This window comes from Phalaenopsis equestris, unplaced genomic scaffold (assembly GCF_001263595.1).
Source record: "Phalaenopsis equestris unplaced genomic scaffold, ASM126359v1 Scaffold232920, whole genome shotgun sequence".
NCBI classification, from domain to species: domain Eukaryota; kingdom Viridiplantae; phylum Streptophyta; class Magnoliopsida; order Asparagales; family Orchidaceae; genus Phalaenopsis; species Phalaenopsis equestris.
The window spans coordinates 30,990-45,329 of NW_018250879.1; the positions used below are offsets into that span (position 1 = coordinate 30,990).

At 36.4% G+C, this 14,340-nt stretch overlaps 1 protein-coding gene across 1 annotated transcript; it reads right to left on the reverse strand.

Moving 5' to 3' along the window:
- Positions 1 to 2,000: 2,000 nt before the first annotated feature.
- On the reverse strand, positions 2,001 to 14,125 carry LOC110038468. Its single transcript, XM_020743318.1, is given in 7 exon segments — positions 2,001 to 2,842; positions 2,844 to 3,039; positions 10,920 to 11,011; positions 11,092 to 11,370; positions 11,768 to 12,638; positions 12,640 to 12,707; positions 13,854 to 14,125. Coding segments are annotated over 6 exon segments (2,145 nt in total). The 5' UTR covers positions 12,681 to 12,707; positions 13,854 to 14,125; the 3' UTR covers positions 2,001 to 2,176.
- Positions 14,126 to 14,340: the final 215 nt, after the last annotated feature.

The window sequence follows — 14,340 nt, forward strand, 5'->3', positions numbered from 1 at the left end:
AATATTTATATTAACTTATCTCACAACTAAATTTTTATATTTACAAACTGTGCGCGTGCGTATTTTTTCCAAAAAACCAAGGGAAATTAATATATTCTTCATAGAATCTTTATTTTTGTTTTATATGCAAAATTTTAATTATATATTTATTTATGTCATTTAGATATTTAAATTATAACGAAAAAAATATAAGAAAAAATAGTGTATTTTATTTTTAATAAACAAACCTTAGTGATAGTTTTTTTCTTCTTATCAATTTGAATATTACTAACTAATTAAGAATGATTCACGCACACAGATATATACATGTATTTCTCTGATTTTCTTATAACAATTTAACTGTGTTTGAAAAATAGTGCATTTTTTTTTAAGTATCAGTAATAATAATATATTTTAGGCCATAAAAAATTTTGAGTGTTGTGAAGATGAAGTAGTAATTATAAAAGATTTATATGGTACGCTCTCGTGACTCATTTTATGATAGTGAGCGTAAAAATAATTAAGAGAACAGTCTTCATCCAAGAAAGCAATGATGAGTGGAAGACCAATAGCACAATGATTACGATCTCAAATCAAAAAGCCTTTCTGTCTCATAAAAATTACACAAAAGCCCCTCCATGATGTTTCAAAAGGAATAAGGGGCCTCCTGAAAAGGTAAATTAGGAAAATCGAGGGAGTACGCTTCGGCCTTACGCTTCGCGTGTGGACAATCATAGCACTTGAAACTAGCAATCATGTCCTGCTGGGCTGAGAGAAAGTCTGCGCGGCATCGGGGAGAGAGACGAAGCGGCAAATCATTACGTTTTCTTTCCTACTCATTTGTTTCAATACTCGCAGATGGGGAAACGAATATTGTAGAAACGCGTTCAAGGCCTCAGCCCCCTTGAAGAATTTTCACATATTTGAATAATTTTTTTGTCTGCTCGTGAGTTTGTTCAAGATGCATAAATTGCATTATCTTGCTTCATAAACTGAATATAAAATAAGCTACCAGATTATGCTTATTAAATCTTGGGGCATTTACAAATTTATTAAGTTTGAATTATAAATAGGTCAAAATAATTTTTTATTTGATCATGTTTAGCTTATTTTAACTTGAAATAAAAAGATTAAGTATAATTTTTATTTAATAACTTAGTATATATAAATAATACTCTCATTAACTTGTCCCAAGCCTCGGAGATGAAAAATAGAGTGTTGCAATAAGTAGTCGATTGCATTTTGATTATTGTGTATAAACTAGAATGTCCCCTAAAAGCAATGCACTGTATGATCTAAATACAACAAAAAATGTACAAGCCGCTACTTCAACGCCTGGATATAATGCCAAATAAGCAAAAGTTCTCATTACAAGCGAATGTGACTAAAAAAATTAGTCAATGAAGCTAATATTAAGATTCTTGTAATATATGTACTCTTACGAGTAAATCAATGAAATTTGTTGAAATTATGACTTATAGAAAGATAAATATCTATGTATTCATAAGACAAAATAGATCGTAAAGAAAGGACAAGGAGATTGAAATCTTTGGTTTTAATCTTTAATATTTAGAAAAGAGCCGCATTAAAAATTGTGTAGATATAATTTAAGTAAGATTTTGAAAAAATAATATTATAAAAATTAATAAAATTAGATATATAATTAAACCCTTCAAATTATGATTAATACCAAGTTTTTAATATTATAAGTGCTTATATTCGTAGGTTTAGATATAGATTTTAAAGAAATATTCTGGAATGACCTAGAAGACTTAATACAAAGAATTTTTATTGTATATATATATATATATATATATATATATATATATATTATCTCTAAGTTTCCTAATTTATCAAAATTATTTAATTCACTATAATTGAATTTGTTTTTCGTCCCAATGATCATTTTTATATGGAATGATTATAAGTCAGTATATTGTTAAAATCAAATAAATTTAATAGTTACGAACCTAACCACAAGTGGCATTATAGTCAAATAATGAGTTTGAATGAAAAAAAAATCTCCATATATTTAAAGAGAGAAACTGACTTCAAATTCTTTTCCAACAGCATACCTTCGACCCCTATTTTTTACCAAGTCACAAAGCATAATTAGTAAAGCAAACACCTTAGTTAATACATAGGGCCAATTTTCTAACCCCGATGTCACCAAACAATTCACTCTCCACTCCGACAATCAACTCTTTCTTCCCTTCCGCTCCGCCGTGATCGCCAATGGCGGACCTCCGCCTCCGCTTCCGAGGGCAACTGCAGCGGACTCCACATGAGTCAGCAGATACTCATATATCTTCTTTCTTAGCCTCTCCACTGTTTCCGGCGGCAGACCCCCAGCCTTGACTACGACTCCATCATCCTCTCCGATGCAATCTCTCTTCCCGGCGCTGTCGAGCCAATCGTTCACCTTCTTCAGATGGGCAAGCATTCCAGCCACGAGGTCCCGGTCCCATGGCAGCCTTGCTGCCGTCCCACTGGCTTCCGCATCCAGAAACCTCTCCACAAACCCTACAAACCAGTTCTTCGCTTCTTCCTCCAACGCCTTCGCTAGTTCCGCTCCATCCTCCAATCCTTCCCCCTTCTCCCAACGCCTCACCAGTGGTGACACAATCGCATTCGTCGATCGCTGCTTAGCCACCTTCGTCGCCATCCCAGACGCTCGCTGCTTCCCCTTTGACGATGGCGCTGTAGCATTCGCGGAATTGTCGAGTACGACGACTGCTCGTGGCGGCGTGGCGGTAGAAGACGAGTGCGACTTGTGGGTATATAGGGAGAGGGGTGAGAGGTCTGTGCCGAGGGCAGCATTCACCCAAGCCGTCGCGCGACGGTGGCTATCGGAGGGAAGGCGGGGCGGTCTCTTCGGGAATGGCAGCGGCGCTGCCGGAGGTAGATTGGTCCGGCGAGGTGCAGGAGCAGGTTGCGGCGGCTTTGAGCGATTCAGAGATGAGGGCTGCTCGGGCAAGATTGGAATGGAGGGCGAGGAACTGCTCGACGACCGGCTGCGGGTGATCTTCCTTCGACGTGTAAGATAACTCTCCGTAAATGCTGCAAGGATCAAGAGGGGAGATTATGTTAGAAGCTAATTAATAAATATACTTTGCAAACATACCACTCAATTATTATATATTGACATATTTAGCACTTAAATATCACGTAAAAAATACCACAATTTTAACTTATAAAAGGTGAAATACATCTTTTCAGCATAGGTGAGGTGACATGTTTAAAACTGTTTAGGTGTTTAAATTAGTAAATAAATAGAAATGGAGTGGTATGCATGTTAATCTTCCAGGCAGCCCTTTGGTTTGAACCCAAAAGTCAGATAATTGTGTTATTTGATAAATTCCTCACCAAATTAATTTAAATTAAATGTGAATTGATACGGCTCTAAATACATCTTTTCATGAACAGGTGAAGTCTGGATATAAAAATCGAAATTTAGAAGTTAGGTATGCAAATACATAAGAATTGAGTGGTATGTATGCAAATCTTCCATTTGCAACAAAAATCGTAGATGCATAAAAATATAAAGGCAAATCATCAAAAGTTTTGAGGAACAAATCCAATCAGGGATGAGGCATATTCTAAGTAGATAAAGATTAAACAAAATAGAATCTGGTAAACAATTCTCGAAATATCCAACAGCATCCCTCCAATCCGACCGACTGAAGAATTAAGATTGGTCGACATTGGCGTTCAACTTATCCTTAAGCGGCGTTTTGAATTCGACTAAATAGGGATGGCAAGTCAACCAAATTAGGAGTCCAATTTGTTGAAATGTGAATAGCTTTGATAATGCGCATGGAAGAGATTTTATGTTTCCCCTAGCTCCAAAACATTATGGGGTTAGATGAGACCAGCTTATTTTTGTCCAACGTAAAGGTACTTTTTTTTTCCGCCTCTGATAACCTTCACCCATGCCATCCCCCGATGCTGCAAATCTAAGGGTAGGGGGCTTTAGTGAACAGCTATATCACAATCACTACTTTATAATCTTCAACAAGGGGTGCTAATTATGAACTCCCTAAAGAATCCAAACCACTCAAGGGTAGAGATATGGTCAACTTTATATACCCTGAAGTACTACATAAATCAATGTGTTTTTGTTGAAGGATCCCTTTAATTTAGGCAAAAAGTTACTCACTGTAGAAAATTCCAGGAAAGAAAAGGAGGCTTGTCCTCTAAAATGGGCAGGGAAAAAGGAACAATGAGGTTAGTCCTAGTTTCAATCACAAGTAGAATTGAGTATGACCAAGAAGAGAGAAAGAGGAGGCAACAAACAAGTGGACGGTGCTAATACAAACCTCCGCATTGTGATATTTGACCACACGTGAATGCCCCTCTAAAACTTCCAACTTCCCCATGCTCGAGACAATCATTACTGATGAGATGGGGGAGAACCTCATAGTCTATCTAGTCATGAATCCTACAGACGAAAATGAGTTCCGCTATAGATGAAAGGGCAATCCATGCTAAGATGTGGCATAAAACTAGGCCTCATCAAGTACAAACACTAATAGGAAAACTGTCAAGAATCCTAAAAAATCTTAGTTTGTCATATACATATATTGGTCGTGTAAATCTGGTCTAAAGGATGATGCATTTGGCAACCTCTCAAGCTCAAGTCCGGGTCAAAAGCATCGTCAAGATAATAGAAGATGTATAACACAAAGAAAAACTAAGCAAATCAAGGTGTGAGTTTTTCTTCACACAGAGGGTGTTTGGCATCACTTGAGAAAGTAAAAGTACACTCAATACCAGAGATTTTAGCATTTCTATTCATATTGGTTTCATTATGACAGTTAATAAACAATAACACTTAAAACCTTATTTAATTATTAAAGTGTATTCTCGTCTTTTCAAGTAAGAAAGTTGTTAAGGGCTACACAACACATTCTTCATTTGATCTCATACATCCGTCCTTTAAAATAAACATAAGATTTTAAAAAACAAATTCAAAAACTAGGATTTCTTCAAAATAAAGCTAGAAGCCAAAAGGATTCCAAGCCCTGAGCAATTAACGGCCTTCATATCATCTAACTTGTATAAGCCGCACCCCTGGATAGCTTCACTGATAAATCGGCCAAACAAATTTAGAGCAAATTTAATAGATCCCTAGGTGCCTCTAGTCTCATAAACCTTTCTTAGCATTAAAATGTCAGGCTAGAAACTTCTAGGTCGGAAGAAGTTTTTCAAAAATAGGACGACTGAAGATTTTTAGTAGTTTATCTTGTGAGCTGCTTTCTATCAAACATTCTTGTAGGTTAAATTCTGCTCGTATCTCCGTATCATTTTCCTCCTGTGATCTCCAAGCATCTTCTAAACTCAACAAGTTCATGTTAAATACCCAATCAGACTTACTATATAGTTTGACCACCATCACTGTGTCCACCTGGAAGGCCAAAGCAAAATGAGTATCCAACACGATTTTGGTAGCTCTATTAAAATTTTATTAGCTCTTCTAGTCATGCACATTTACAAAAAATTAACCTTCTCTTTGGTAATTTTATGATGGCTTCGTTCACAGACTCAATTTAATTATTTTTCAGAGTATGACTACTAAAAAAGACCATTTCATGAAAAAGTCAACTGACACCAATAAGAATCAACTTTGACCGTTTCTGGTAAGAACCAGGATGACAGTTCATTGTCCACATGACGAATATCCAATGAGTTATAAATGATTGGAGCTCCTGAACCAGTTGATATAGAAATTAAGCCTAGGGCAGGCTTAACTAGCATTTCCTTATAAACTAGTTGGCATACCCCTTGACAATTAGCCAAAGAAAATCGTATTGCAACACCTTTAGAAAGAATTTGGCCAACCAAACGGCTCTCGCGCCAGAATATATCTCATTGCCAGTACCAAGCACTAAAGTGAGATTCTAGAAAAATAAAATTAAGAAAACATCATTAGGGTCCACGCGTGGGCTTGGCATGACTTACATCTCCCTGAGTACTAGATGACATTCTCCTTAAAGATCATAAAAAATATTTTATCACAGCAAATTCATGAAACTTGTACTAGCTAATTGGCTTATACACTCCCTAAAATGAATCTCTAAAATTCTTGCACTTTAGTCTGTGCGAAGCACTAAAGTGAGATTCCGGAAAAAAATTTCTTAAGATACCATTAGACATAAATATCTAATCTACCAATATTTTGACTAATTGGACATTCTCATGCATAAATGAGAATATCATGGTAGTAAAATAGAGCTTTATCTCATCATTCCAACTTGGTGCTTCATCTATCCACATGGCCTCTAGTTCCTCGACCACAGGCACTACCAGTTTCTTGAATAACATAACTTAAGGATTTTTGTATTTTGTCAAAAGATCAACTATTTAGTTTTTGGCCGGGTGAAATAGTTTAACTCAAAATGCTTGAACTTGGCTAATTCCCACAATATTATCTGGAAGTGTTTTCCTATATAATTGGATCACTAACTTTGTAGGATCCTAGGTTTTGATTCAACAACAACCAAGAGGTAGCATGAAGTATTAGATTTTTTGCTCATACTGTGGTCGCCAAGTTCCATCCAATAAGAACCACTTCATTTTTTAGCTAGATTACTATTGCCTTCACAAGTTAACCAGATGGTACAAGTGATAATGTCAATTCCACTAATTTAGGCCCCATTTGGGGCAGCTTAAAAGTGCGGCGGCGTTTTTAAAGACGCCGTCTTAATGTTTGGTTTCCGCTTTTGATGAGCGTTTTCTTAAACAGGCTTTTTATTTTATGAAGCACGCGGATCGCGTTCGGCCTCGAGATCTTTACGTCGCTACCCCTCGCAAACATCCTGATCCCTAATCCTGTTCTCCAAAGTCGCTTCGCTCCGCTCCTGCCTCCGCAGGTAAGAATATCTTCTCCTCGCTCCGCTCCTACCTCCTTTCCCCCATGTCGCAGAAACACATCTTGATCCATATGTTCTTTGTGGTTAGTATGGAAGTCTTTTGTGGGAGAACTTAGATCCAGTTCTTGGGAAGCAAGTTTCGCCGGTAAAAATGTAGATCCTTTGTTCGAAATGCCTGTTGTTTCTTCTCAATTCGACATTCCTATCCTTTCTTCAAAATGGCTGATGTTTCTTTTTTATTTACTGAAATTTTTTAGCTATTTAAAACAATTAATCTTTGCTGCATATGTTGAATCATAGAATAAAATGAATTTTTGAATGCTTAGAGCATTTTTTATTTATTCCTGAAAAGCTAATAAAAAATTTGGTTGCCATATTAGCTAGTGCAGGAATGATTTTGGGTTAGCATTTTTAAAACAGTCCCTATCCTGGCTGTTTGGGTTGCCATATTAGCTAGCAGCCCCTATGAATTGTTGGTTGTCATTTTTAAAACTATCATGGTGTTATAAAACTGTCATGGAGTTAATGCAATGAATTGTGCCTTTGGGTTGTCTTTGCTAGCATTATTTTAGAATTTCTACTCAACTCTTTGTGTTCTAAATTTCAATTAGTTTTTACTCAAATACGGTGATACTATAATAATAAAGAAAAAGAGAGGTTTCATGTATAATGGTTATATTAAAAGCACATTTATGTTTCACCAATATATATTTTAATTCATTATTTTTCTTGAATTTTTTTAATATATGCATAGTCCATATTTTAAGTAGGTTACTTTCGGTTATAATGTCATCTAACCATCTGTTGATGTGACAGTAAAAGATGAGTAAATTTAAAGGCTCTGGTTCATCGGCTATATGGGATAGGGAGAGTACTAATATTTTTTGTGATTTATGTGTGAGGGAGGTCGAATTGGGAAATCAATCCACAATTTTTTTTAATAAAGAACGTTGGCATAATATCACAACTAAATTCAAAAAAATAACAGGAAGGGATTACGATAGGATGAAAGCAAAGAACAAATGAGACCAAATAAAAGACTGGAAACTTTGGAAAGAGCTTAAAAGGGAATCAACTGGGTTGGGATGAGATCCAGTAAAGCGGACAATTAATGCATCTGAGAAATGGTGGGCAGAAAAATTAGTAACATCACTATTTTAAGTAAAATTCAGATACATATTTTTTGAATATTGATTAGATTTTTTTTGTTATTACAGATAGTGTCAGCAGCAAAAAAATTCTAATTTACTGGAATTGAACCAGATTTGGAGGGGAAGTTGGATGACATGTTTACTGGTGTTGTAGCAACAAAAACTTATTTTTTCACCCCTAATGAGCAGGGTGTTGTAAACCTAGCAGAGGATATGACGATCGAGCATATAGGTGATTCAGGAGAAGTTTACTTTTTATATTTCCTCAATTTTTGGACTGATCTATTCTATTTTTAATAACTGCAAAACGATGAGTTTAAAACATTCAGGGAAGTTTGAGGAAGTGATGTGTTGTTGCGGACTACCGTCCTTGCTATTCACGTCACACCAGACACAGGTTCGAGAGACAGTTTTACAGGTGTCCGCGGTGGGGACAAAGACCGGAAGACTGCAAATTCTTCAGGTGGGCCGACAATGCAACTGTTTCTACGATATCCCAATTGGACACAGCTGCAAAAAGTTCGAATAGTATCACAACGGGAGACCACCGCAAATGGTTTGAGTTCTTCCGTATCTACCGCACCCCAGTCAGACAATTTGCTCGGGGTTTTGAGGTATTAGAAGCGGGCAACATACGTCATGATGTGAATTTACATTTTAAAGTCAATATTATCATATTTTTTCTTATAATTTTAACATTGTTATTATTTTTTTTTTTTGTCTTATTATAATCCATAGTAGTATGTGAATGCGTAATGAACTTTCATATATGTCACTGTGCTTATTTGATGTAATCAAAACTTTTTTGAGTTATATAAATATTATTAAACTTTTTTTTCATTTTCATTGCTTGACATTTGAGAAAATAATATTCTGCTACACAGATTATTCATTGAACTAAAAAAATTTCTAAATAAGCTGTTTACAAAACGCACTTATCAAACAGTTAAACAACTTATTCAGAACAGGGGCAAAATGGTCAATTTTTCATAATCAGTTGTTTTCCAGACGCACTAACCAAACAACCAGACAGCTTATCCGGATCAGCTGGTCATCAGCAGATTATCAGGATAATCTACTTATCAGCAGAAGCTGGATAAGCTACAGCTGGATAAGCTGCAGCTGCCCCAAACAGACCCTTACTCCTTAAATGCATCACCAATATAAGGAATTCAAACTTCTTCAAAAGGAACTAACCTTGGGGCTTTTCCTATTTCAGAGTAAAAAACAAAATCAATTCAAGCATGTGCTTCTATGATTAATCAAAGCATATGTTGAGTATATACTCAACATCATACTCACAAAACTCTATTGAGCTTTCATGAGCTATTAAGAAAGCTTTAATTTCTATAAAACTTGTTAGAATGATCACTCAATAATCACCCTGATTAGATCAGCAATGAAATAGGCCCGTGGTTATGGGGGAAAATGACAAGTCAACAAGTCCATTGATGGCTAGCTTCATTCTAGCTCGCTACCAGTCGCACTAATCTACTTTCTTCTTACACAAACAAGGATGATCACAACATTATGAAATTTAGGTTATAAGATTAATTAGTGGAAACATTGTACCTGCTTTATTTCAAGAAAGGTTGCTTCGTATTCAAACATCTTTAATTTCTTGAATACATTGAGAAGTGAGGTGCTCCCCTGACCCAATTACAAGATGAATATCCTCACCCAACAATCATCTTGTTCAACTTGTAAACATGCTAGACAAAGCGTGGCAGCAAAACTTCTTGCATTGTATAAATTATCAGGAATTGATGGAATTCCATTAAAAGTGATAATTATTTCAAGCAACTTATTGATCAGTATTTCAAGCAACTTGACAAAATTAACACCGAACAACTACTTTTCCAGATCCAACTTCATGTTGAATTTACTCAGGGTGGTAATTGCTTCTGATAGACAATCCAACTATTTGATCGATGACTTAGTTTTCACCAAAAAATCATCTATATTAACCTTGATATTTCTCTCATTTTAGCGTAAAAGATGTTTTCCATGAATCTCTAAAAGGTTGCATTTGAACTCTTCAAATCAAACGTTACCACAGTACAGAAGATGCTTTTTTCAGTGGTGAAATAAATTTTCTCATAGTTAACAAAAGCACTAAATAAATTTTTATTCTTCCAAAAAATTACTGCTTTGATTCTTGAGGTTTTACAAGATTTGTGTGATAGCTGTCGATCAACATTATTGTCAGAACTTAATGAATAGGAAAATTTCATAAATCCAAATGTGTCACATTGTTCCAATCTTTGCAACCGATTAAAGAAGCTCCCCTCTTCAAAAGACTAGTACAAAGTTCAAATCTTTGCAACCCATTGAACTAGAAGCTAATAATTAAAAGTACTACTCCCCAAGAAAATATTCAATAGATACATATAGGAAATATTCGTAACATGATAAAAAGAGAAAGAAGAAGGAAGAAAAAGAGTAATTAAGACGCCCGCTCAGCGTCTCTATCACCTTCTCTTTTCCATCCCTACCTATTCCGTTATTGTTACTCAATGACTCACACGAACAAAATATATTTCTTTCTCGCACTAGCTAATCTTTACACTGCATGCCGTAATTCTAGCGAAAAAACAACTGTCTTATGTTTTTACAAGATTGGAGAATTGTCAAAAGAGATGTGGCGAGGATCTATTGAAAAAAAAAACGATAAAAGTAGGACCTTAATTAAACATTTCTACGAAACATCTTTGTATTTAGATTAATTTTAACAGCACAGATAAATAAGAATTACTAAAGGGACAACCGATCCTTCTAATGAAATTAACACACCTGCCACGGGATTTTTAATAAATACCAAATTTTGAAGGACCTACATGTAATATACCGTATTTAGTCAAGCAAAGAAACTAAGTTAAGTTAGCTTAACTAAAACCTGACTTTTAAATCATATTACCTCAAGCATCGAACTAAGCTCTCTGCTGCAGAAGCCTCCTGCAATGCCTCAATAGCAGCTAGTTGAGCGGCATCCCTGTATCTCACAACATCCTAAAACAGAAATACAATATATGTTTAAAAAATTGTTAAAAGAGAAGAATAGAAACTTTTTTTTCTCTATAAAATTAAACCTTTCCAAGTTTCACTAGAGGCTGTGGAAGAGATGCCCAATAAATGCTTCCATCTGTCCATCTCTTGCTACTGGAGGGAACCTTAACAAGGCCACCAGGTGAAATATTATTTGGATTTGTGACGTCCAATGTCTTCTTCACAGCGATAACTCGCGCCTTCGCTGATTTTTCCGTGTCTTCCGTAGCTATATTTACGTTCCCTTTCTTCAGAGGAGTTTGAGCCCTGCTATCTTCTTTCGGTGCTTGCCTCTCTACCGGCATCAATAGCCTTCGAGAAAACTGTAAACCAAAGGGAGATACAAATTATATTGCGCTATTATTTAAGAGCTAATATCCATTAACATGGAGATGCAAACATAAATTAACTAGGTAAATTTACATAACAAGCACAAAATTTTTATATATTTACATATCTCACACACAAACTTTCATATTTACATACATAGCAATTTGGTGTGTAAAATCTATGCACAAATAAATGTAATTCATTTTTAAAAAGTGATAATAGTGTTATTTTTATGTGATATTACAGATTTGAGTGTTATATGTGTAAATATGTAAATTTAGGTGTGAGATATGTAAATACATTAGAATTGTGTGCTATGTATGTAAATGACCCAATTAACTGACATCGAACTATTCTGAGTCCTTATGAAGCAAGAAGAAGGATGCTGACCACAGAGCTTGATGCTTCAGATTTTTTTTCTGTCTTTGATGGCTTGGAATTCGAGCTATCCCTCCCCTTCATCACAATCTTACCCTCCCAACTCTTTCTCAAAGACTTCGGCCCCGGCTCGATCCCTGGAACCAGACTTACTTCCGAGCTTCCACCATATGATTTCCTGCCTGCGGTGGTTGCCCGCAAAACAGAAGTTGCTCTTTCCAACAAGTTCAATCTCGTACTCAATGGCTTTTCTGGAACTTTAACCCTCGAATGTTGTTTAGCCCTATTAGATAGCTTGTCAAACGAGGTCGGTACCGAGTGGCAACTCGTAGGAGACGAAGGAACCGACCTTGAACTCGTCAAGTTTGACCTCTCATAGATTTTAAACTTCTTCTCTGCATTGTTGCTTGGAGATAGCTTCGATAACGACGAAGTAGATTGGCTAAGAGACGCTTTTTTCTTTTCCATATCTTCAACTTTGAAAGTTCTCTCTACCTTTGATGAATTCTTTATGTCTTTCACCAGCGACGGAGCAACAACATCCTTGGAACTATTGAGAAAAGTGAGGGGGCGGGTGGCAACGAGATCCTCGGGGCTTCCCACACAAGGATGACGACCAGGAACCGGCCTCACACCTAGAAGGACGGGCACAGGCATAGCCGCCTCGAGCCGATCGACATATATGAATTGGCCGAGTTGGATTTTATCGCTCAAGATGAGGTCATCGTGCTCATCAGGAATGGAGACATAAGTGGCATGGGAGGAATCAGAGACCTTGAGATAAAATCCCTGATTTGCGAAAAGCTCGCCACCGGCGAGTGCTGGAACTATGCTGACAACCTGGAGGAGAGAAGAGCGGAGTTCGCCAGCAATTTTCAATGTGTTGGAGTAGTTTGATGAGAACACCAGGGACCAATGTGGCCATCTTCTCTGCCCTCTATAGCGCATTACTCTGAAACACATGATTGAAATTCATGTTTTCATTAGTGCTTCAGTCATTACAAATATACCGTAGAAAACTTTGATACTCCCAAAGAAATTTTTCTCTGGGAAAGCTACAAAAGCATGGAAGAATATGAAAACAATGAAAGGGGCATTTACATACATACCACCCAATTCTCATGTATTTACATATCTAATATAAACCTTCCTTTTTCCATTTATATCACCGGAATCTTTCATATCAAATAAAGAATACTACCGTTTTAACTGTTAGAAATAGAAATACACCTTTTCATGCATAGGTGTATGTGGCATGTATGAAAAAGTAGAAGGTCAGGCGTTAGATATGTAAATATATAAGAATTGAGTAGTATGTATATAATCTTCCAACAATAAAATAAGAACAGATCCAAAGAGAACGGGGCTACAGATTTCGGATATCTTAGAGGCGTATTCTTTAAACATCCTATTACATATGAGCGCAAAAACTGTAGATGATGCTATAAGAGATTCTAACAGTTATTGACAGCAAAAATCACATAGAAAAAGAAAGATAGATCTTGGCATTATTTAGCTGAATTCAAACACATTAGATCCAGTCTAACAACAGTAAGAATCAGTAAATAAGAGAGAAACAAAAGCAAAAGTCTATGTAATAGAGGCTATAAAAAGTTAAACATAAATACTACGATTTGGAGGAATAACTTTAAGATTTGTGAGGAAAAATGGAAATTTATCAAGAAAACCTAGCTCTCCAGCTCTAATACCTAATACCCTAATTTCTTGTAGATTTTTGTGGAAAAAAACAGGCATTTCATCTAGAAGACCTAGCTCTCGAGGTCCAACACCTGAAACCCTAACCGTCATTTCCTCAATTTTTTTTCTCGAGAACACTATATATTTCCAGAAAATAACCTAAAGAAAAAGAAAAACCGAATCATTCCAAAAGAGATAACGCCAAAATGAAACAGCAAAAATCAAATGCAAACGTAGAAGTTTAGAAACCAGATGCCAAGGAAAGGGAATCATCGCTCATCCAAAAACCAATCGAAGGCCTTACAATAAGAACAATTTTCATTAGTTCGACTCTCTCTTGACATCACAAACGAGAAAATAAGATCAGAATCTAACGGAATCTCAGTGAAAAAAAACTAACCTTTGGGCGTCAAATGTGCGTGAGCTTGAATTACGCCGCAGATTCTTCACACCAATTTCTCTACGATGCCAAGATCTTCAAAGAAGATAGCGACGCGGTATCGAATCCCGAGGCGCCTAAAGCAACGCTTGATGGAAAGCCAGAAAGAAGATGAAAAATCCTTCCTTTTCGGCGAAAGACCAACTGCTGATCACATTAAAGCAGGTAACAAAGACGGAACAACTCAGAGAGAGAGAGAGAGATTGGTGCTTTATCCTCGTTCTGCTTTCTTCTGCCTAAAGCAACGCTTGATGGAAAGAGATTGGTGCTTTATCCTCGTTCTGCTTTCTTCTCACCAGTCTCAGTCAGCCACTCCCCGCAGCAGAGCTAAGCAAAGATATACCTATGAATTCTTAAACCGAGCTTAGTTCGCTCTGTTCTCCGTCTCTCACAAACGAGGTAAGATGCTACGTGGGATTGGCTTTAAAGGGTCGGGTTGGGTCATGAA